Source organism: Macrobrachium rosenbergii, chromosome 12 (assembly GCF_040412425.1).
Source record: "Macrobrachium rosenbergii isolate ZJJX-2024 chromosome 12, ASM4041242v1, whole genome shotgun sequence".
NCBI lineage: Eukaryota > Metazoa > Arthropoda > Malacostraca > Decapoda > Palaemonidae > Macrobrachium > Macrobrachium rosenbergii.
Genome location: NC_089752.1, coordinates 57,170,959 through 57,197,352, shown reverse-complemented (window position 1 = coordinate 57,197,352; position 26,394 = coordinate 57,170,959). Strand labels below are relative to the sequence as shown.

Sequence of the window (26,394 nt, the reverse complement as noted above, 5' to 3'; positions counted from 1 at the left end):
TATTGTCATTTACATAGACACACACACATGTGTATATATATATATATATATATATATATATATATATATATATATGTGTGTGTGTGTGTGTGTGTGTATGTGTGTGTGTGTTGTATTTGTATATATATATATATATATATATATATATATATATATATATATATATATATATATATATATATAGCCTATATGTACAGTAAATAAAAAATATATATTGAATACGTATAATAAAACCATTATTCAGAGACTACCATGTATATTCACAAACGGTTCATCAACATCCCGCGACCCTGTTTGTATATGTTAACTCGACTCTTCTACGAGTAATATTAGATTATGCTTGTATTAAAAGGTGCACATATTATTTAAACTCTAAAGGAAAATATACCATGGTGGTCCGAAGATCCTGGTCGACTGGTATCCATTTACACATAATTGTAGTTGGCAAAATGTATTTTTTCCATTTTAGTTCCTTCGATGTTTTTACCTTTATGAAAGCCATTGAGTTTATCTAAACGTCCATTTGGGGTCTCTTGGCGAGGGTGTTTAAATTTTTAATTGGGAGGTAGCAGTCGTGTAATGTTAGTGGTCGAATTTGCTTTTCATTTTCGGCCATAATAATAATAATAATAATAATAATAATAATAATAATAATAATAATAATAATAATAATAATAATATTATAATTTACTTATTATAATTTACTTACATTTTATCTATTTATTTGTTCATTCGTTCATTTATTTTTTCCTATTCTGTATTTTACATTACCTTCTGTTATTATTTTCAAATGGACACCTTATTCTTTGGAGGCTTGAATTTCAAGTCAGTGGCCCCTCTTAGCTTGTTCCATAATAATAGGGTTCATCTTTTGAAAAAAAAGGAAAAAACTAATAATAATAATAACAATAACAGCACAAGACTTTCTTGGAAAGTCTTAGAATTTAATTGCATGCGTCATGTTTCCAACAACGTCAGATCATATTTACTATTTAAACCAAATATTTTGCTTTCATTAGAGAGCGAAACATGTTTCTTCGTCAACCTACATGTCTTTAGCATTCATCATAAGGGAGTGTTATTTTCCCCTCACCCACTTTTCATAGGAACAAACACCTCACTGTCTTCGTTTAGACCTTGAAGGAGAAAGGAGTGGATGTTATGGCCTGAATTTTCTACAGCTTTATTTTAAGAGTCATTTCTACGTAATTTTATATTTACTTTTTTATGTAATTATGTATTTACCTTGTGATGTCTTAAGGGACGGGCTAATAATAAGGGTGTTTTGTTACAGGTTGCGTAAATAGTCATTTCTTATTATGAGTCTTATGCTAAAGTTCTTAGAAGCGTTGCTTTGAAATAGTTCAGTTTTTATGTCTAGTTCCTTCTATTTGGCCTCCGTTTTGTAAGAGGGTAAGTTATGGTAATATTCTATCGTGTTATGTATGCACGCACACACACACTTATATATATATTCATATGTGTGTGTTTGTGTTTGTGTGATTCTGCATTTCGTAATCCGTTTACTCTGAGATTATATCCTGTTTATTTCTGATTGCAAACAAGGATATTTATCAAGCTGGACATTAAGTCACGTTTGCAGTTCAGATAAAAAAAATTAAAAAACGAAAAATCAAGAATAAAAAATGTAAACATTTAAAATTTAAAAAATAAAAAAAAGATTCCATATCTCTGCAGCATTTCCTAATGATTTTTTCTGACCTTGTTTCAGACCCGTGCATTAACAGCCCATCCCCGAGGGGAATTAGTGACCCCGTCAGGAGCTCCACCAGTCCCGCCTTCAGCGTGAATGATGTCGTTGTACCTGCAGCGCCTACAGGTGAGCGTCTACATACACAGAGTGCCCAGACATGGTTGGGATTTCTATTCCCTTACCCTTTGGGCGTAGGTTTATTGACAGAGGAATATTTCGAAACGTGCTTTCGTCTGTAGAAAAATTTTTATTAATATCTTTTCATTAGTCTTTTATTTTAAACTGTTTCGCAAAGTGTAGAAGCGTTGACTAATATTCTTCACTTATAATAATTCATTCTCATTCGATAATATCCTAATATTCTGAGATTCAGCAATCAGTAGGAACAAACAGCAAATTTTAGGAGTTAAATGTGCAAAGAACTAATGGTATCTGTTGCCTCCCAAGTTGGCCATTTCTCCAGTTTCTGTTCCAGTGGGATGCAAGAATTTCTGCACAGAATTTCTGATCACTTTTCTACCTCTCCTGATTAGGGCTTCTATTTGTTATTCGATCCTGTTCATTTCTTGGGTTTAGGAATACCCTTCCGGTCGTCGAGATGCTGATTTGCGTTTATTTGGTATTTATTTGGTTTTTCGTTTGTAGTATTTTTAATTTATTACTATTAATCTTCTTCTTCTTCTTCTTCTTCTTCTTCTTCTTCTTCTTCTTCTTCTTCTTCTTCTCTCTTCTTATTATTATTATTATTATTATTATTATTATTATTATTATTATTATTATTATTATTATAAGCTGGTTTTCTTTTCAGGACCTATCATGCTTTTTTTAACTTTTTATCTAACTTAAAAAGTATATACATGCTCTTGGAACCGATTGCTCCGTTTTTCATTCTTTCTTGTTTTCTCCACCAAGAGAAGATCGTGACAAGTCGATTTTCACCTGCATAGTTTCTACTTCTTTAATTCTAGGCTAATTGTAAACCTTACCTGAGATGACAGCTGGTGCCCGGAATTTGTTATACTTCGGATAATTTCCGGTGTAATTAAATGGAAACTTCATTTCGTAGTTTAAAGAGCGCGCAGTGAGATAGCGCATAGATAAAGTCGTAATGTAATTGCGCATATTTGCGATATAATTTGCATTTATCACTTTGTATAAGGAACAGTTTTTGTTGTGGAATAAGACTGCATTTCAGAATAAAGGCGAAAAGTTTTTAAATTTAGAGTTATCGGATACATGCAATTAAAAGCCTACTGTGTTATTGCTAATGGATTTTTTTCTTTACCAAGTGTTAATGCAGAAGATTTATACTATCTTTTATGATATTTATAACGTAGGAGATAATATCTAAATATATATTTTATTATGAATCGCTTTTGTCTCGTTTATGAGAAATCCTACTTTACTAAGTTTCGAATATTCGCATTTTCTGACCAACAAAGTTATTGAAACTGAGCACGCAAAGCTGTATAGAAGTTTAATCTAATTATCATAAGTTATATCTCTGTGACTTAAGTATGCAGCCCTTTTGCCTCATATCTTTTATCGCTTTACAGCTTTCTTACCTCATAAAATGTTCAACAGAAAACAGATATTATGCTTACACTTATAAGACCGAGAAGATTTGTATATCAATAAGTAGGTTACTCATACTTGCTGATATACACGTATATCAACACGTATATTATACATGCTTGTTGATATATGGCAGGCTGATTTAAGTGTTTGCTTTGGTGTAACGTAGTTCGGAATCCACGTTAGCCAGTACGTCGCACACAATTATCAGTTGAAGTCCCAGTAACATGAAAAGAAAATGACTTCACTTAAATTGTGTATTTTACAAGCAACGCTTGTTTGTTTCAGATCAGATAATATTTTCTTTCGCTTTCGTGAGGAATTAATCAGCAATGTATTGCAGTGAATACAAAGTATCGAGAAACTTATCTTTAGTGGTCATAAAATGGAAAGGTAGGCCAATCGCGTACTTAACCTCTTTTAGTATTTTCATTTCTCACCTTCCCCACTTCGTGAGATCATGTTATACGAATAATATTTTGCTATAATTAAAATAGTTTAAATATTAACTCCATCCCCGTGTTTCGTTAACGTCAGTTAGTTACCAGGCTCGAGTTTCGAACTTTAATTCGTCAGAAAACGAATCAGCCCGAAAGTGCGATTCAATTCGGTTTTATATACTTTTATCTGGGACTAATCTCTTGCTTAGCACAAAGCCTCGTTAGTTACAGATGCTCGTGATGTAATGGCGTCGTAATGACTGCGGAGATGGCCAAAGGCTGCGAAGTGTAAATGGTGCCCTTTCTTGCCCTGTAGGGTGAAACAGGGTTCTCTCTCCTTTTGGTGCCGTGGGGAAAGTTAGGGTATTTTAATACTGGCTAGTACTCGTGAGAGAGAGAGAGAGAGAGAGAGAGAGAGAGAGGAGAGAGAGAGAGAGAGAGAGAGAGATGAATGACATCTTGCATTGCTATCAGTCTGGCTTGCAGTCTATGTGTTCGACTGGCTGTGAACTCAGGTATGTATGTATGTATGTATGTATGTATGTATGTATATGTATGTATGTATGTATGTATGTATGTGGCTATTGAAAATACGCGGAAGGATGAATTTAAAATTGTGTTTGTATTATCACGTATCATTATAATTACGTGCTAGTTGCTATTACTTGCTAAAGATTAAACGTGAATTAATTTTAGATTTCCATTTTATGGCATAACGGGACATGAGGAGGTAATGTGAAATCAGTTATGTTTGTAGAGAAAGTGTTGGCGAGATGGTATCGTGCCTAGCAATTAATGTCTTGTGTGATGTTTTACAGAGAGAGAGAGAGAGAGAGAGAGAGAGAGAGAGAGAGAGAGAGAGAGATGTTATTTCAAAATATGTACGTAATATCAGTGAATTAGTTATCATTTCAGCGATATATACTTTAATTTGTCATGTAAACAGATGTTTAGGGATACTGAGAGAGAGAGAGAGAGAGAGAGAGAGAGAGAGAGAGAGAGAGAGAGAGAGAGAGAGAGAGAGAGAGAGAGTACTATCTCAAATTATGCAAAGATTATTCCTGAAATATTAATGACTTTAGCAACGTATACTTTAATCTGTCACATAAACAGATGTTCAGGGATACTGAGAGATGGCGCAGGCGTAGGTCATATTTTCTTCGTCCCGTAACTCATAATTATATCTTCCTGTTAGTCACTTCCTTTTTGAATAATAATCTCTCGCTATCAAAGGGCCACAACCCTTAGGGTGGGTCTGTCTCGGGAGAGAAGGATTATGCCTAATATGGTCTTTTTATGGTCCAGGTATTCATTCAATATTTGATTACTCGGTTCCCCCTTTGGCCGGAGAGATCGCGGCTTTTACCTTCCGTTTTTACTGCTTCGATTTGCTTTTAGATATCGCCGGGGAATCGATTTGTTATTGTTATAGATACGATATCTATCTATCTATCTATCTATATATATATATATGTATATATATATGTATATATATATATATATATATATATATATATAAATTATATATATATATGCATATACATCTGCCTGAGTAAGAGTTATTCTAAATTTGATTGAATGGCCTAAGGTCTTTCCAGAATAATAAGTTGTCTGGTTCGTGGTTTTTTATGTAAGAAATATATATTGCAATGACAGTGAAATCTACATAAGTTCTGAGATGATCCTGGGATGTCGCTTAGAAACGACGTTCACCTCCTTACAATGAAGTCATTCAGTGATTCGCTGTTCGAAAATTCTCTGGTAAAATGCCACAGACAAAGCTTTGTTTTTCCTGTAGGAAATAATAATAATAATAATAATTATTATTATTATTAATTATTATTATTATTATTATTATTATTATTATTACGACGATAAACCCTATTCACATAGAACAAACTCACAGGGGCCATTGACTAATTCAAGCTTCCAAAGAATACGGTGTTCATTTGGAGGAAGTAACAGAAGGTAATAGGAAATACAGGAAAGAAGAGATCAGTTATAAGAAAAGAAAAAATAAATTAATGAATAAATAGATAAAGATTTAAGTAAATTATTAAAATACGTTAAATTTAAAAGTCACACTTTAAACCTGTTAGTTTAGTTTCATGAAGTGACCGCAACATTTACAAATAATTTGCTAGATATTCATCCCCTTTCGGAGTTCATAAGACAGCCCTAAGATTTATGACACTTGACTTTTTAGGTCTAACGCGATTTGGATGTTTAATTTATGAATTCTTATTTTCTCTTATCATCGGGAAGCCTAACTTAGATGTCAATAAGATGGCGAAAAAGGGATTCCTCAGTAACAGAGAGAAGCACTTCTTTAAGGAACAATTTTTCATTATTGTCACTTTTTCCTCGCTTTAATTTTTGCGCGATTTCCTTTTACTGGTTCTATTTATGTCAGGTGCTTCAGGAACCGCCTTCTTTTTATCCATAGGTTGCCTCACATTTGAATGTGTGCCAAGATATGTATTACTTTCGGATTCATTTTTTTATATATAATCTACGTTGAAAACACAAATTTTTATTTTTTAAGGTTACAATAATTCCATTTGTTTGTTCATGATAATAATTAATTTTTACTTAGCAATAAAAGTAGACTAATAGTTACAGTGGGAAAAGTGGGTTATAATCTGTGTATAACCTTGGAATATAAAGATATTTCTGTTTCATATTTTTAGTGTTTAGAAAATGTATTTATACAAAACAATTTCAGTAACAGTACTGTTGAAAAGATGTTGCAACATTTGCATCACAATGACAATGAAGGTTTTTTATATCTTTCATATTTGTAGTGTTTAATAATAATTTTTAGCTAAATGACAAAAGAAAAAGTATTATTGAAAAAATGTGTTGTAAGCTGTGCAAGACATTGAATGTAAAGATTTTTGTATATATATATTTTTAATTTTTCAATAATGTATTCATGTATAAAAATAAATGTAATAGTAGTATTTTAGAAGTTGTAATCTATGCGTGGCATTAAAAATAAAGATTTATATATTTTTAGTCATATTTTTGTTGTTTAATAACATTTTTTGACGTAACAATATAGGTAATAGTAGTAATGTTATTGTTCAGTGATTTATTTATAAGTAAAATAATGAAAGTAACAGTGAAAATAAAGTTTATGTTTCCCTTTCATCTCTTCAAAGTGTTTTCATATCACAACCTGTTGGCATTTCAGGCGGTGTCTGCAAAGACGGCCCACGGGTCATTGAAGTGTTGAAGTGCTGGGACGCAACACTTCCCAATTGGCTGGCCAAGTGCTGCGGCGGGCAGGGAGCACATTGTACCCAGATACCCACCCTCACCCTCGACGGCTCGCCCTCGTCCCCCTTAAGGAGCACTGCTCGTCCTCAGAGCCACCTCCTCCTCATTCCGGCCGCCCACCTAATCCAACACAGTCACCATTTGCAGTTCCTGAAGGTAACGTCAAAGATGGGACTGCGCTCATCCCCCTTTTTTCAAATTTCGGTTGTGCTAGTTTTCGCTTTAGATCTGTAATTAATATTCTCTCTCTCTCTCTCTCTCTCTCTCTCTCTCTCTCTCTCTCTAAGGTGGCGTATGTTTTTGTGAAAGGGGTGCATGTTTTCGTGGTCGTAAATTGCAACAAATAGGACTACCCCATCTTTTTCACTTCTGCCATGGTCATTTTCCTCTCTCTCTCTCTCTCTCTCTCTCTCTCTCTCTCTCTCTCTCTCAGCTGGGTAAATGACTTCTTGGAATCTAAAGTAAAACAAACTATCATCAGTAATGTAGCCTTGGATATTTTTTTCATCCTAGACAGAAATGCACTTAATAAACTTCTGACACTTTTTTAAGTGTTTGGTGTAGTAGACCCTTTCACTATCTTTGTCATTAATCTGTTTCGTTATATCTTCTTTTCTCTTCTGTAATTCTAAGAGTGTTAATTATGTGAGTCCAATTTTTCTTTTTAAGCCTAACATGAAACTGTCTTACGTTTTAGGCTTAGGTTGATTCTGATTGATACCCAAATTGTTTTTTGATTGTAGGTGTGTGTTATAACGCTTTACGCGACCAGATTATGGCTAACAACATGAACAGTTGTAACCCTTTGCTTTCATGCGTACGATGGTTCTCCTTCATTCTTTGTCATACGCAAATTACATACGCGCGCGCTCACGTATACATACATACATATATATGTGTATGCGTGTGTGTGCGTGTACATATATATGTATATAATGTATATTTATAATGTATATAAATATATATACGTATATATATGCTCGTATATATATATATATATATATATATATATATATATATATATATATATATATATATATATATATATATATATATATATATATATATATATATATATGTGTGTGTGTGTGTGTGTGTACGTATATATGTATATACATATGCAGTATATGTATGTACAGTGCATATTTTGTATATTTTTCACGAAGCATAATCTTATTATCTATTTAAATTACGTTTTGCTAAAAGACTACAGTAAAAGAAAATTGAATTATGACAACACTTAATTTTGTTTATTAGATGTATTGAAACTTCATCTTGATGAGTGGGAGGCCTTATTTATGCTATTTTGTCTCCTGAAGAAGTAACGTTTACCGCAACATTCTCTCCAGGAGGCCGTACGAGATGTGAAGTGCCAAGTGTGCGTCGTGAGCACTTCCCCTTCAGAAGCAGAGGCCTCTCGCGCAGTCCTTCAAAGGGAAGCTCTTCAGGTTAGTCAGGATAATGGTGTCTTTTTATTCATTTTGTTTACTTACGTTAAGAGATGAGTAATGAATTTTTTCTTGTTTATTGGCAGACTACCTTCTTTTAACTAGATTGTTTCCTTTCCCCTCCCCCTACCCTCTCTCTCTCTCTCTCTCTCTCTCTCTCTCTCTCTCTCTCTCTGTGAGATGGCATTTTCAAGTGGTTTCATGTTTTTGTCCGGGTGTAAAAGGTTGAGCCTCGCCTGATATCCAACCCGATCGCAAGCACAAATAGTGCTTGCATATGATAATTCTTGTTTGCCTAACACATGTGCTAGCGTCATGTCCAGCCGAACTATTTCGAACAGACTGGGAAGTTAAGATATCTCCTAGATTTGATTTCATAGCGGACCTTCCCGTATGAATGCTTACCCTGTTCCCATTCCTCAGTTTATTGTCTTTCTTGGTGCTGAAGTATATCGTAGTGTTTTATCTCACTTTTCCAATTGCATCTGACCAGTAGAAAGGTAGACCTAGATTCTCGTTCATTCTTCCCTTATCTGCCTTTCATACCATCGAGAGATAGTTATTAATCTCTGCTCTGTCTTTCCTGTTCTTTCTTTCAACAGTGACGATGCTATTTGAAGTAATTTGTATTCCCTGTGTGTAATGCCGTTTATTTAAGACTAATGCTCATGCAGCCTGGCAGTTACATGTCTGCGCTCGCGCCTAAGAGAGGGAGAGAGAACGGGTCGGGGATTATGGGAAAGCAAGCGGGGAGGGGTCGAGGGAGGAGAGAGGCATGGAAGGTCCTAACAACCAAGTCTTTTCGGTACAGTGCCGCTATTTATCGCGGTCAGTCACATTTCCTCACATTTCCTTCGGTCGCTCAGCTCGCCCTACGACGACCATTGCATCCACTGCGCATGACAACAGTCAACCTCTTGTTTCGTCCACACGCCAGTCCGCTTTGAGTTGCACGCAATCCTGTCAAGAGGGTATAATTGCCATCCCGTGGATGTACTCATTCACTTAGAAATAGGAAATTTGCGGGTCGTATCCCGCATACCTGATTAAGGAGATTATTTGGACCCAAGGGTGGGTGGTGTTTGTGAGGGAGAATGAGTTGGGTGAAAAAGGATTTAACGTAATGGAGACTTGCAGTAAAATGTGCAGATCCGTATGCTTCATCAAGGAGTCAGTTATTATCATAAGTATCTGTTTTTTCGTCGTCTTCAAGATATTTTCTTCGCTTAACGGGAGCGGGTAATGTACCTTGATTCGAACCTGTCCCTTAGCTGTTTAACTATTTTGCCCTACCTGAATTCAACATGGTTAAAGCTTGTCGTGGTTCAAGAGACTAGATTTGTATTTTTCGTAAAACGAATATTATGTGAGAATATTATGGTATAAAAACTGTAGGAAGCGGTAATTAGCTTAATCAATACTATGTGGTAGCATTGCGTAACTCTCTTGTTAAATATCATTCGAAGTTTGAGTCTGCAATAGGCAAGGGTATTACCATCAACACTACTCATTTCATTAGATTCGACTCATATCTTCTCATTTCGCGCATTTCTTGTTCTTAAACTAAAACTTTTCAACCTAAACTGAGGTTTCTACAGTATTGCCTCTTTACTTGTTTGCTAAAACTTATCCACGAAGATTGGGATATTCAAAGTAAATTCGTTATATATAAGCGAAAACTTGACGATGATTATTTTCCAGGTTAATTTCTTTACTTATAAGCTGAATCATGCCGAGGGAGATTGGAATATTTTCAGTATAGTTTCTTTACTAATAAGCTAAAACTTATCAGAGTGAAGATTGGAACTTTTCTTTGCTTGTCAGTCAAGACATATCGTAAGTGATAGGAAGATATGAAGATTTTCAATGTCTTTCCTTACTTTTCAGCTAAAACTTTTAGGTTATGTTTGGTGCCTTTCTAATATAGTTTCTTTACTTGTAAGCTAAACATCTGAAAAAGGATTGGACATGTCAGTACAAGTTTTTTATATAAGCTAAGCTCTTTGCTTATAAGTTAAGCTATAGCTCATCGGCGAAGATCAGGACATTCCAAATAAAACATCTTTACTTAAAAGCTAAGTTATAACTCATCGGTGAAGATGAGGACATTCCCAATAAAGTTTTCTTATAAGCTAAGCTATACCCCATCAATGAAAATCAGGACATTCCCAAAATAGTTTCTTTACTTTAAGCTAAGCTATACCTCGTCAGTGAAGATCAGGACTTTCTCAATAAGGTTTCCTTACTTATAAGCTAAGCTGTAACTCTTCAGTGATGAGGACATTCCCAATATAGTTTCTTTACTTATAAGCTAAGCTATACCTCGTCAGTGAGGATCAGAACATTCACAGTAAAATTTCTTTAATTATAAGCTAAGCTATACCTCATCAGTGAAGATCAGTACATTTCCAATATAGTTTCTTTACTTATAAGCTAAGCTATAACTCATCGGCGAAGATCAGGACAGTTCCAATGAAGAATCTTTACTTATAAGCAAAGCTACAGCTCATCGGAAATCAGGACGTTCCCAATAAATTACCAATATTGATACGTTGATTCCAACACGTTCGATCTTTGTCCCGTCTGTTATTAACTCATTGAAGAGTCTTGCACGGCCCTGGCGTTGATTACTAAGGCGTTAGATATTTTTTCCCTGCCATTAATAGGTCACACTCCTGTCATCTTCCGCCTGCCATTTGTTAAGTCAATCCGTGCGCTCACCCTTAGGGGTCGATTCATCTGCGGTTACCGGAAGGAATGCATTTTTCTTCTTTCATCTTTTTACTTCTAATAAGATCGCTAATGGAAAGTTTATCATCTCTGACCTTTCTCCGGTCTCGGCTTGAGCGTGTGATTATCAGGTGGTGGAGTGATTAATCGATATTCCAGAGGGAATGATTTTTATTTATTCGTTAATTGTGTACTTCCTCCTTTTCGGGTTATTGGTGGGCTAAGAGACGATACTTGGTAAACAGAAGTATTTCGTTCCTCTAAGCGACTGTCTGCTTGTAGCCATTTATTATTATTACTTCTTATCACGTGTATCTTAATTTTGTGCACTGTATTGTTTCTACATTGTTTGGCTCTGTATGTTGCCCTGGACGGAAAGAAATTATTATTATTATTATTATTATTATTATTATTATTATTATTATTATTATTATTATTGTTGTTGTTGTTGTTGTTGTTGTTGTTATTATTATTATTGCAGACTTTGGATGAAATTTACTCTTTTGAGTGATGGGGGTATTTAAAGACATTAAAGATTGTGTTAAATTAATTTAGGTTCTTTTTCTGGTAGTATTTTAGTTTAAACATCATTATGATTTGCACAGTAATCTGCACCAGTAGTACAGGAATTTTTGTTGTGCCGTTCGAGTATTAAATTTGAATCCTTGGGAAACTCTTAATCCCAGTATAACTTATGAAAGGATTGTTTAGTTACCTCATGGCAGCCAAGCAGGTGAATGATTGATTCATTAAAATTAAATTACCAGGTGTCGGAAGTCGAGCAGTTCTAAGGTGAGTGACTTGGGGCAACCTTCCTAGGTGTTTGAATAATATTGAGACTGGAAATTTGTCAATAATTTTGTCTCTGTCCCCGTAGGAGGGTCGATGGTTACCTCATACAATGTGCCTTGAGTGAAGTGTTGCAGACAGTACTAAAGATTCTTTCACGGCCTCCCTACTTAGGCCTCTCAGCTACATTGCTATCGTCCTTTTGCTTTTCCTCCCTTCCCTTTGATATCGTAGCTGTTTAACTTCTCAAACTTTACCTTCCTCAGTGGTTTATAACTGTGACGCAGCGGTCACGTTAAGCTACGCGATGATGATAATTTTCTGTACGGTCTGTTGCGTTCATAAGCACTGTAATAATTCTATGCCAATTTAAACTGGCCTGTGCCAGTCATAGCACGTACCGCTCTTTTTTGACGTTCAGGGACTGTGCCCGTCATACGTCGCTTGTTTTAAGTGACATATAACTGTCACAAATCTTCTGAGTGTCGAGGACCTTAGGTCTTATGACAACGGTAAGCTGTACCATCGTTACAGAGTTTGTTTTCCTGAATATTGTATTCATGGGAAAGAACGTACTTGAGTGATTTATTTGTCTTACCTATTGTGCTCTTTAATAACCTTGCATGTCGCCAGTAAAGAACAGTATAATTGTTTACTTTTGAATATGAATGAAAAAATAAAACCTTTAATTTTACTTTAGTGAATGAGATATATAATTGAAATCTCTGTCTCTTCGAAAAAGTACAAATTTTGATGGTGGCCCTTCAGGCCTTCTTTTTGCGGTATTTATATATTCGGCCGTCAGGCCTTCATTATTACTGGTAGCTGATGTCGACTTTGTGCCTTAACGACATTATTCAAAAGCGTTCTTCATTTACACTATCTACTACAAAGGCGCTTTTAATCCGAGAGACCCTTCGCTGCATTTTCGTTGTCATTTCAGGGAAGTAGATAAGTTTGTTTCATATTTTCCAAAGTAATTTTGTCTTAAGCTATGCTCTCTCTCTCTCTCTCTCTCTCTCTCTCTCTCTCTCTCTCTCTCTCTCTCTCTCGTCACGCATGACCAGAGTTGACAAGACTCTACTTCCAACATTTTTCTGAGCATGCCAGAATTTTATTACACATACTGTTCTCACACTCATTTTCACACTCTTACTCTCACATTACATGTGAATTCAAGCACACGCCTTCGCCTGGGGAGAACTTTAATTCTAAGGTAACACCTCGGTGAAATACTAACGCGACAGCCTTCCGAAGCTTCATAATAATAATAATAATGTGGTTGCAATATTCTATATATATGTATATACTGTATATATATACATATATATATATATATATATATATATATATATATATATATATATATATATATATATATATATATATATATACATACATACATACATACATACATATGCAAGTTAGTTAAAACATCTCATGTCTGATCACAGTAAGGCGACACCAATCGGTATTCATACCTTGTGTTTCATTTTTCCGTATGTAACTTATATGTTTTAACATCACGGGTTCCTAAAGCATATACTTATATACATGCATACATATGTACATCATACTAATGTTGAGAACCAGAAGGTTAAAAGCTTGTAAAGCTAACTCCTCTCAAAGGAAAAGCGTATGGTAGGTAGTCAATGATTTAATATATACACACTTTATATTATATAATATGTGTGTGTGTGTGTGTGTGTGTGTGTAAAATTAGGCAATGTGTCGCCCGATAAATAAAAACATGTGAATTTCTGTGACATGACGGTTATTGTGCCATCTATAATATTTTTGAATTTGTACGTATCGTGTGGATGTGAATAATGAGATTCGGAAGGTTACGTAATGAAGTGGAGAATACTTCTCTTTCCGTATTTACCGATTGGAATATTTATCTGCCTGAAGAATTTTGTTTACGTTTCCAATCCTCCTCATCAAGAGGACTGCTTGGTGGTCGACACCCGCTGTGAAGGAGAGAGCGAAAGAAAGTAGTCAGGCGAAGAAGAGAGAGAGAGAGAGAGAGAGAGAGAGAGAGAGAGAGAGAGAGAGAGAGAGAGATTCTTGTATTCATCTCGAATATTGATGCTCTTATCAGAGATACGATTCGTCTTCTGCTTCTAGGTATAAAAGAGACAGAGAGAGAAAGAATGGAGAGAAAGATTCTTGTATTGAGAGAGAGAGAGAGAGAGAGATAAGAAATGAGATGAATATGGATGCTCTATCAAATATGCGATTCGTCTTCTGCTTCTAGGTATAACAGAGAGAGAGAGAGAGAGAGAGAGAGAGAGAGAGAGAGAGAGAGAGAATATTGATGTTCACAGTAAAGATGCGAGTCCTCCTCTGCCCCCTTTTTTTTTTGAGTTGCGATGACGACGGCTCCCTCGCGCGTCCCTTCTGACGCGAGATTGCGGGTGGCTTGAGGTATGGAACCATTTGCGGTCTGGAGATGGGCCCATGTTAACGACGGATGTATGGAAATGAAACAGCTTAGACCCTCCTCCGGTGATCTCCTCAGTGATTTACATTTAGCAGCAGCTATCCGCATTATTGTTATTGTTACAATGAAATGAGGGTTTAGGGGTATGGATGAGGGGTCGGGGGTCGGGAGACCTCCTCGTGACAGTTACGTCGCCGTAGGGAATTGGAGATTACATGTGTATCATATCGTAATTTGTGAGAGTGCATTGCTTTGTAATGCTTTTCTTTTATCTGTAATAAGCTGGGGCGATGTAACAAGCGTTGAAAGAAAAGTCTAATCCAGTATTTCCAATATTTTTCCTGATAAAGTAGGAAAATACCTCACATTGCGTAGTACTATACTATAGTATATTATTTTAAATTGCTAGAGAGAAAATGTCGTTACTAATATATGACTTATCAGTTACCACATTTAAGAAAATAGTGCTTTACTGTGTACGATTTTACTTTAAACTGATACAGGATAATGACCAATATATATATATATATATATATATATATATATATATATATATATATATATATATATATATATATATATATATATACATACATACAGTATATATATATATATATATATATATATAGTATATATATATTATATATATACATATATATATATATATATATATATATATATATATATATATATATATATATATATATATATATATATATATATATATATATATATATATATATATATATATATATATATATATATATTCATCATTACACTGTATCAGTATAAGGTAAAATCATACACAGTAAAACATAATTATAGGCAGTTTCCTTAAATGTGGTAAATGATAGAGTCATATATTAATAACATTTTCTCTAGAAATTTAAAATAATACACTATAATAGATATATACTATATAGATATTATATATATGTGTATATATATGTATATATATATATATATATATATATATATATATATATATATATATTACATATATATATATATATATATATATATATATATATATATATATATATATATATATATATATATATATATATATATATATATATATATATTAGTTTTGCTGAGGGTGTGGAAATTTACCATGGAAACTTTCCGATCTGACTGAAGGAGCTGGGTCAAGTAAAACACAAATAGAAAGTTACAGAAGAATGGGGAAATTCGAAACAGACAGGTAAAATAGAGTCCTATCGAACGACTAAATTTACAACAAATTAAACAATAACAGAACGGGAGAAAAATCCACTTCGAAGGACACGGCGGGGTGAGGTACAGTGTTTAGTACCATGGCACTAGCACAAGATGAACAGTTGATTCCACAGCTAGCAACTCCATCTGCAATCGAGAATGCATTTAGTTACTACAAAAAAACTAGGCAGTGCAATTAAAGAGAATCGAGGGGGTGCACGGAAGGTTCCAAAGCAACTTGATTGTAAGTTCTGATAAAACACGTGTGAATTTTGGACCTTTACTCACAGCACTAAATAAGTCAGATCTTTGTGGAAAATTGCACTTCGAAAATTAAACTAATTTCAGTAGAATATTAAAAGATTCGTGACTGATTCAAAACTTCACTTCTGGTACATTACCTTTTAGTCAGAGACTGGGGGTCCTCATCTTCAGCACTAGCATGGAGGGCAAGAATTTAAGGGGTTTGCACTTTAAAAAGACTAAGGCTCAGAACAGCCATGTGGGGAAGGATCAAGACTGTAAGGGAGTGGAGCAAAAGGGGCAAGTGCATGGATTCTGCTGCCAGGCATATCTCCCGGGCATATCTGAGGAAATGCTGCTTGTGCGCTACTTTTTCAGACCTCGGCGGATTATTTTTCTCCTCCTTCCAGATAGTGGTGTCTGCTCACTTGGCAGTCCATTTTCTATGCCACTCAGACCATGTGGCAGGGCACTGGCCACATGGCGACCAGTTGCTATGATCTAGGTCTCCCAAAAGCCATTACCTGGAAGAAGGGTCTCGAGCAGTCACTAGTTCAAGGAAGAGGATTAAAAGATCACCAAGGGGTGAAATGGGAGATTTTTGGAAGGGGTGATATTTTCCCACAATCTGCCTTTGTTAGTCAGTGGTGTTATTAATGTTACTGTGCTTGTTTCAAAGAAATAAAAGCAAATGCAGTTTATGAGGGCTATACTGTACATTATTGCAAAGCTTAAAGGGCAAGGGGGCTTAGAAGAGGTCTCCCTTGTTGCACCTCCCCAACCAAGTCGACATTCCACACCTTGAATTGGGTGGGAATGTCTAGAATAAGTCAACTCAGCTGAATAAGCTATTATCTCTCCTTACTTCCCCTTTTAATCGCACTAACTTCGTAAAATTGTTATACTTTGTCACATATAAAATATACATTATCGCAGAGTATTGAGCTGCTGGAAATTAATTCTTTAAATTTATCTTGTTACTTTATGGTAGCATTATATCAAATTCAGAATAAAAGTATTCAGTGACTTATTATATCATGAATGATTGTAATAGCATCAAAAAGGGTTAGAGTATTATTTCTGAATTAATTCCTATAATTATTCATGCACTTAACGGTAAAGTTAGCGTTGTGAATCCCAAGTCATGCAGTTAGTTTGCCTTGATGAGGCATTACAACGAAGTACTCGTGGACTTATGTTAGGTGATGCCACGATACTTGTACATGGTGGCACTAAATTTGTGGGTGCCTAGTGGCACTAATCCAAGTACATGATACATACCCATGCACATGGCTGCATGGTTTTGGGAGTCAGGCACTCATGGATTAATAAAGTACAATGAAATAACAAGGAAAAATAAATGACAGATGCAAGAGTAAGTAATGATTTTTAAGGAAAAAGTATGATCATTATGCCAGGATTATATTCCTCAGCCCATGAAAAATGGGTAGGTTCGTTCTTTAGCCCAAAGGGAATTACATCACACTTTGAGAGCCCTGCTTCCTACCCCTTGTGCTCCGAATGTAGCCCCTCTTATCAACAGGCTTGTTTCGAAAATAAACCGCTGAGGCATTTCCGGGAGACAGATATCACAGATACGTTCACAATGAATCTTCTAACCCCGACTACGCTTCAATTTATTCAGTGTACAGCTCCTAAGCTTCGAGTCAATTCCGAAGCTGAAACAGGGTGTAAGTCAGGCTTGCCTTTTTTTCCACCTTGAGCCGAAAAATCTTATGAACAGTTTCACCTGGAGAATTAATCTTTCCCCAGGTGGGTGTTGTTACGGTCCGTCCGGGCTACTAATGTTACTCAGAGCTTCCGTTCTCGTGGGTGTCTACCCTTCACGAGCGGAACGATCTGATCTTGCTTGAGCCCTATCCCAAGTCCAGCAAGAAGTTCATGTAGTTCAAGAGCCCCCTGCTCAGGCGGTGGTGCAGGCTCTTCAGGTTTCTGCCCCTGGACAGCCAGCCCTCTCACTCCCAGCCTCCACCTCGATGTGTGCGGTTCAGCCAACATCAGCCCCTTGTAACACCCCGTGTGTCTCTGCCTCCCATGTGCCTCCGCCCGAGTTTTCTTTTGCTTCATACGAAAAACCCAAGGAAAGAATTTTCACTAGACATTCGCCCAGAGGCTCTGACCCTCGGGTTTATCATAGGAGCAGGAAGCATCCTACTCCTCTCCGAGAAATTGGGAAGGCATACGCTTCAGGGGGAGACAATCAAGCCTCCTCCCTGTAGTATTTCTCATATGAGTGGGAGGCTGTACCATTTTTCGGGGCCACTGGAACTTCAGTCCCTGGGCCCAGAGTATAGTTATCAAGGCCCGGGGTGGAGCTGGACTGTTGTCCCCTCCCCAATCAGGTTCAATCAGCCTCCGGCCAGAGTTCTGGGGTCTTTGTGAATGGCCTGTCAGGCTTTTTCAGTCTGCCAAGGAAGTTCCCTTCCACTGGAAAATTTTCCGGGCGTGTCCCGTTTATTTTCCTCATTCAATGCGACCAAGTCTCGGTTGTTACAGTCTTGTGGATTCGGATCCTACTGCTCCGTGGAGCCGTAACCACTTCTATAGACCTTTCCGACGCTTCCTTTCACATCTTGGTTGCAGAAAGGTCCTATCCCTTCTTGGGATTCAGACTCGGGGAGCAGGCGTACCCCTTCAGGTTCGTGCCCTCCTCAATGCAGCTCCAGAGTCTTTGCCAGTTTGAACAATACCGTAGTTCAACAGCTCCGGTATTAGAAGGCTATGCTAGCTGCATATCTAGTTGCCTGGCTCATTTAGGCACCCAGCGTCGGGAATTGCCTGAGGTGCCGGTCATTATAATCGGTTTTCTAGAGTCTCTGGGCTTCTAAGTAAACAGGAAGGGAATCCCACCTGATTCCGGAGGGTAGCCTTCAGTAGTTGTGAATCCAGTGGAAGGGAAAGAGATAGCAAGGGCGACCTATCATTTCATCAACTCAAGCATACCTCTCGCCGTGCCCAAGAAAAGGTCTTGGGTTCTCTCCAGTTTGCTTCAGTGACGGTTCTCCTTCTGAAGTCAAAGCTGGAGTTTATAACCAGGGTATGGCGGAGTCAGGGACGTGTCTCCCTGATTCCTCCTGTTTGAATAGTGGCCTCTGGCCTTGCACAACTATCAAGTGCTTACCGAAGTCAGTTCCTCTCCAGCCTCAGTATTCCACACCGTCACCTCTCTGGGCGGGTGGGGTGGATATTTTTTGGCCTAATGAAATACATGGAACTTAGTCAGTCACGTTCCGGCAGTTCCATATCAACGCTTTGGAGGGCTGTGGCAGTCTTCCTGTCCTTGGGAAATTTCTTCCCCCCAAGAGGTTTCATTTTAGGCTGGTTCTGAACAAAACAGCAATAGTGCGCTGCGTAAACAAGTGGTTGGACTCGAGTTGCTTCATTCAGGTTATGGTTCATTCTTCTCCATAACCAACAAACACAAGTGCCTCTGTCTACCACCCTTCTCATAGGGGTCCAAAAGGTCTACTTTTTCCCTATCCAGGGCCTCCCCTGGTGTCGGAATAGTCCTTAGACGGAGGCGTCATTCAGGTAGTCTTGTGACCTTTTCTAGACCTGGAAGTAGGTCTGTTTGCAACCCAATTCAGCCACAAACTATCAAGCTGTCACGTCTGGTATAAACTCAGCCTGCGTCAGCCCCAAGCTCTGATGCCCTGGCTTTGTGGTCTTTGTGAATCTTACAGTTTAGAGGAAACTGATATTGGTCCTGTTATTACTGTTTTCCTAAAATCAGTCAAGGGATCCTACTCTGCTGCATATGGTTCTGCAGTTAAGTAACTAGCACTCTTCACATAGTTTTCAGCTACAGTAATGATGCGGGCCACATTGGCCTCGAGGAAAGTGTTTGTTGGAACCAGACTCACAGGCTCTTAACTTTCATCTCTAAGGTCTGTGTTCGTCTTAAGACCAGTACTCAAATCACATTCGGTTTCCTGGTCTTTGAGTAATGTATCAGAGTTAGCTGGTAACCAACAATCATCTTGTTCTTACCTTTCCTTGTTGGGAAGACCCAAAATTTTTAATCAGCTTAGCTTCTAGTGTTAGTTTTCCTGTACTGTCTGCCCTGTCTAGCGGAACCAATCATTTTGGTTTCCCCTCATCAGGGTAGTGTTTGCAATTCCTCACCCTAACTTTCTATCTACAGTTGAAGGTCCTCATTTTCGGTGGTCACCTTGGAAAGTACTCCCCTTTTACAAGGTCTGTTTCTGTGCCCAGTTTTCTCCTTTACAGGCTTTTTAGACAGGACCTCACCAATTTTGTCAGATCCTCTCTTTTTAAAAAAGGGGGGTTACTGTTGTCATCATGTAATGCTATTAGGCAGAAAGTATTTTCTTAATACAAGCCTATTCAGGTTCAATCCTAAGCTTATGATCTTAGACGGTGACCACTTACATTATTTTCATTACATGAATTTAGAGGACCTTACTAATGTTCAAGGTAGAATTCTCCTAGTTTTCAACGTCTCTGTTTTAAGTCTTTATTAGCATAAGAATGATGTTTATTTCTCTGTTATTATTTCACCGGCTGACAGGACCCGATCCAGAAAAGGATTTTGACAAAGGAAAATCTATTTCTGGGAGGGCCCCATGTCACCCCGTGACCCACCTATTTTTCATTCTCTCCCTCCATGATAAACATCATTCTATTGGGGTGGGTGCTAACATGGAATGCGGCTAGTGTTGCCTTGTGTACAGTCCAGCGAGTAGTGCATGGGCTTGTATCGGCACCTCTCTCGTTGGGACTTTTTGACATTGGGAATCTTTATAGGGCAGGGGTCCATGATTGTGACAATCCCACCCTTTACCATATCGATTCCATTTCTTGGAGTTCGCTCTGGGGTAGTAACCCCAGCTTTACATTTAGCTTTTTTCTGGTATCTAGCAACGGAATTACCTAGAAATAAGTGCTGAATGGATTATTTGGGCTGGTGGACGTGGTGAAGGTAGTCAGAGGGAGCACTCCTCTGGCAGGAACATCTACCAAAATCTATGGTTATGACACTGTGCCAGGTGTGGCACTCATGTGGTAAGGGCCTAATGGCTCTGTTATGTACAATTTAAAATATACCATGCCTTTGTGGGCATGGAGGGAAGTCAAAGGACTCATAGTTCAAGGATCTGGCAATATGCACTCTGCATTAGTAGAGTGTGAATCAAGGTAAAAGGTGAGCCTTGATATGGCATAAAATAAGGTGAGAAATTATCAAAGAAAAAACGAAAACGTTACAGGGAACGAATAAATTACAAAGTTATAAGGAAAATAAATAGGGGAAGAAACCTGGCATCCTCGTATGGATAGAGGTGCCAAATTTCTATGCAAGATAAAGTAAGGCACTGTGCCAGATTGGCACTAGTGCGAGGAAAGCTCAGTGGCTCTTCAGGCTACCTGGATGCTCTGTGCCTTTTACCCTTCTTCCTTGGCCCTCTTTTAGGTCGCTAGTTCGATGTTCCGTGGGGGATCTGGGGAACCAAGTCCAAGGAAGGTGTTGGAGTGCCATCTGTTCTGGCTGCTGTGGCACTGAGAGCAGGGGCATTGCCTATCATTGCTAATGCTAGGCTGCTGCAGTTCCTTAAGTTCTTTGGCCAGTTTAGATACAACAGAGTCCTTACTCAGGGACTGGTCTCCTGCAGACGAGGAAAGAGAGGAAGAGGTTTTGGTGGACATGAGAGGGAATCTGTTTCTCTTACCGACACTGGTAGCGGAGCCAAGCTGGAGGGATCTGTACTGGGATCGAGATCTATGGGGTACTCTGGCACTGGCACTAAGGCAGGACCAGGCACTGGGATTGAAATGGGTGTTGACCAGCCATTCGGGACAGACGGAGCCTGGCTCTGCTCAGTGTATGCAAGTGTCACTGGCAGAGAATACAAATCAAGTTTGGGATCTCCAGGATGGGGATCTATGGGGGTACTTTGGCACTGGCACAGGCCCTGGCACCAGAATGAGATTTGGAACTGGCTCGACATTCGGGACAAATGAAGCGTGGCACTGCTCAGGGTGCGCAAGTGGCACTGGAAGTGGGTTTAAGGCAGGTTTATGAGGCTTAGTTATGCCTGATGAATGCTTTGAGGGGTTAGGACCCCTGGATTGTCTCATATTAGGGGGGGACTGGAACTCCTGTCCCAGGAGGATGTCATAGCCTCCAGGAAGGTGAGTTACTACTGCAAGAGTGCAGAAGTTAGATTTATGAGGTCTGGTGACCTTCAGTTTAATGGTGGGGAGTATCAACTTCATAACATTGATACCCATCAAAGTTCCCATAGGGAACTTTGTCTCCCTTATGAGGGAGATTTGTGCTCCATTGTCATCGAATGCTGTGACCTGGTGTGTGGGGTAACGACCTCGAGAAGGTGCCACAGATATGTGGCCCTCGGCTGGAGGGCCTAAGGATTTAGGATTTGTTTGTTCGTAGTGAGCGATTCAAGTTTGTTTCATAGAACCCAGGGTTTGTTCATGGTGAATGATTTAAGTTTGTTCCGTAGAACTCAGGTTTTGCTCGTGATGAATGATTCGGGATGTTCCAGAGAACTCAGGATTTGTTCGTAGTGAATGATTCAAGTTTGTTCTGTAGAACTCAGGGTTTGTTCGTAATGAAGGATTCAAGTTTGTTCCGTAGAACTCAGGGTTTTGTTCATAGTGAACAATTCAAGTTTGTTCTGTAGAACTCAGGGTTTTGTTCATAATGAATGATTCAAGTTTGTTCCATAGAGCTCAGGGTTTGTTGGGTAACATACAATTTAGTAAAATTGGGTAACGTAAACCCTAGGAAAGGATTTGGCTTGATGAGAAAGGCCTGGGAAACTGGCATAGAGAATGAAAGGCTTACGCAGAAATTTATCACATGAGATTGCCCTTTAGATAAACAGGAAGCACGTGGCTTCTGAGGATACACAAGTAAATGTGTGATTGAAACAATGTAGCTAGCTCCTCAGCAAAGGATAAATGCATAAAACATGACGAAGAAAATGTGCTTATTTCGAAGCACACAAGATTAAATGCGGCAGAACGTGACAAGTACACTTAAATTACCATGCGCGAGGCAAAGTTATATTTGCCTAGATCACATGCTAAAAAAAAAGACTTTAGTTTACTCTGAATGGACCAGACTGCACGAGATCATAGTATACTCATTGACTCTACAGTAGGTAGTCACATGATCTGTGGTTTGGACGGGAGGGGGTTCACTTGGTCTTTGCTATGACTGGGACCAAGAAACACATGGTTCGTCGCATGACCATCTGGGTTAAGTTCTACGCCTAAAGATATGGGACAGAGACGAATAATTTTGGGAATTCGTTCTCCCGTCGCCTAACTACTTGTGTTTTATGAATGAAGAATCCGCTTGGTCTCACGGACTCGTGAACTAGTATGAAAGGGAAATGAACCTTACGCTTGCGCTTTCTTTAGTAATGATTAAAGAAAGCAATCCTTTTACGTACAAAAGTTCTGGGCTCACGTGGCCCTGAATGAAATGAGGTTCGTGAATAAATTTTCTTAAAGGGTGATTTGGGAATTGTGGAAATTTTAATTTAAATTCTAGCACGATTGCTAATGCTAACAGTCAATGAAATTTGCTAGTTGGGCTTGAATTCACTGCCCAATTACTGTGTTGCCTAGCTAAAATTGATGAACTGCAAATTGTCTGGAGCACGTGGAAGAGGAGATAATGCAATATTTCCTTAGGTATCACGTTGTTTATCACTTCACTGCCTAACTATCCTAACATTGAAAAACATGCAGGCTAATATGCAATAGCAACAAAGCTTCTGTTTTGGTTAATTATCACTCTCTCTTCTCTGTGAGCTGTTTGTTGAGCATGCACATGCTCTAGCTGATCCCTAACAGATTTTACAGTCACTGTTATGATCGCATCTAACATATAAGATAAAATAACACTATACTTATGCTGTGGAGACCTGTTCACATGTGTGTTTATTAAGGAGTTTATGGTAAAAGTTCATTTCTTCTTCTTGAATCCAGCTTAGCGGGGCTAAATGGCTGGTAGCTGCAAATGTTGCAGGCTGCAAGAATCCTGCACCTTGCAGGTTACAAGAATTCGAGCAAAGGTTGCCAATATTAGATTTTACACTGAGGGGCATGTGGAACTTACCATGGAAACTTTCAGATCTGAGTGAAGGAGCTGATTTAGGTAAAACACAAAAGCTGAAGGCCTTACTTCAACAGGGAAAGTTACAGATAAACACATAGGGTCACTTAAAATCACTTGTATTTACAATTAACAATTAAATCAGAAGAATGGGGAAATTCGAAACAGACAGGTAAAACACAGAGTCCTGTCGAACAACTAAACTTACAACAAATTAAACAATAACAGAACTGGGGAAAAATCCACTTCGAAGGACACTGTGGGTGAGGTACAGTGTTTAGAACCACGGCACAAGCACAATATGAACAGTTGATTCCACAGCTAGCAACTCCACCTGCAATCAAAATGCATTCAGTTACTACAAAAAAAAAGTAGGTAGCACAATTAAAGAGAATTGAGGGGGTGCATGGAAGGTTCCAAAGCAACTCGATTGTAAGTACTGATAAAGCATATGTGAAATTTGGACATTTACTCACCGCACTAAACAAGTCAGGTCTCTGTGGAAAATCGCACTTCGAAAATTAAACTAATTTCAATAGAAGAATAAAAGATTCGTGACTGATTCAAAACCTCACTTATGGTACATTACCTTTTAGTCAGAGACAGGGGGTCATCGTCTTCAGTCCCCAGCATGGAGGTCAAGAAATTAAAGGGCGTGCACTTTAAAGAGACTTAAGGCTCGAAACAGCCACGTGGGGAAGGATCAAGGCTCTAAGGGAGCGGAGCAAAAGGGGCAAGTGTATGGATTCTGCTGCCAGGCGTATCTCCCATGTGTATCTGAGGAAGCGCTGCTCATGCGCTGCCTTTTAAGACTTTGGCGGCTTATTTTTCTTCTCCTTCCAGATGGTGGTGTCTGCTCGCTTGGCAGTCCATTTCCTATGCAGCTCAAACCATCTGGCAGGGCACTGGCCACATGGCGACCAGTTGCTATAGGCTTGGTCTCCCAAAAGGCATTGCCTGGAAGAAAGGTCTTGAGCAGTCACTAGGTCAAGGAAGAGGATTAAAAGATTACCAAGGGATGAGGAAAGAGAGAGTTTTAGGAAGGGGCGATATTTTCTCACAACCTGCCTTTGTAATTGGTGCTATTAACATTACTTTACTTACTTCAAAGAAATAAAAACAAATGCAGTTCATGAGGGTTATACTGTACGTTATTGCAAAGCTTAGAAGCAAGGTGGCTTAGAAGAGTCTCCTCATATATATATATATATATATATATATATATATATATATATATATATATATATATATATATATATATATATATATATATACACAACCAAGCTGCTCAGAAAACTCTGAATGACAACCGATAGACTCTGTCGATCTCTCTCTCTCTCTCTCTCTCTCTCTCTCTAGCACTATGGGTTAGACACTAATATCTGTCATTTTCGGTTATTTTTACACGTCACCCCTTCCTCCCCTTCTCCGCCCCCTTCCTATCGGGGCTGAACTTGGACTTAAAGGGCATCAGAAATGTCACTGTTCATCTCAGCCACCTCAAAAAGTACAGATTTGACACTAATATCTGGTTTTTCAGTTATTTTTACATACCAAGCCCTTCCCACCCATTCTCACCCTCCCTTTCCTATCGGAGCTTAACTCGTACTTGAAGGGCATCGGGAGTATCATTATTCATCTCAGCGATCTCAAAAACTGTGTATTAGACACTAATATCTGCGTTTTCAGTTATTTTTACATGTGGACCCTTCCCACCTGCTCTTACCCCCACCTCCTGTTAGGGCTGAACTTTGACTTGAAGGGCATCAGGAGTGTCACTATTCATCTCAGCGACCTTGAAGACTATGGATTAGACACTAATATCTGTCATTTTTGGTTATTTTTACGTCATCCCCCTCCCCACCCCTTCTCACCCCCCTTTCCTATTGGGGCTGAACTTGGACTTAAAGGGCATCAGAAGTGTCATTATTCATCTCAGCGACCTCGAAAACTATGGATTAGACACTAATATCTGTCGTTTTTGGAAATTTTTACGTCACCCATTTTCATCCCCACCCCCTTTAGTGTCAATAATGTCTTACCCCCACCCCACAGTATGTATACTAAGTTTGGTTGAAATTGCTCAATGCGTTTCAGAGTTATGCTGGAACATACACATACACACATATACATACATACATACATACATACATACATACATACATACATACATCCATTAATATATATATATGTATATATATATGTATATATGTATGTATATATATATATATATATATATATATATATATATATATATATCTGTAGGTCTATATCTATCTATCTATCTATCTGTATATATATATTTATTTATCTATCTATCTATCTATCTGTATGTATATATATATATATATATATATATATATATATATATATATATATATATA

The 26,394-nt window shown here is 37.9% G+C and overlaps 1 protein-coding gene across 1 annotated transcript in view; it reads left to right on the top strand.

The window, feature by feature from the left end:
* The window catches only part of LOC136843677 (uncharacterized), a 304,410-nt gene that overhangs the window by 209,063 nt on the left and 68,953 nt on the right, over positions 1–26,394 (top strand). The window contains exons 3-5 of the mRNA XM_067112239.1: positions 1,733–1,840; positions 6,926–7,167; positions 8,361–8,459. Coding sequence (XP_066968340.1) covers positions 1,733–1,840; positions 6,926–7,167; positions 8,361–8,459 — 449 coding nt within the window. The remainder of the gene's footprint in view (positions 1–1,732; positions 1,841–6,925; positions 7,168–8,360; positions 8,460–26,394) is intronic.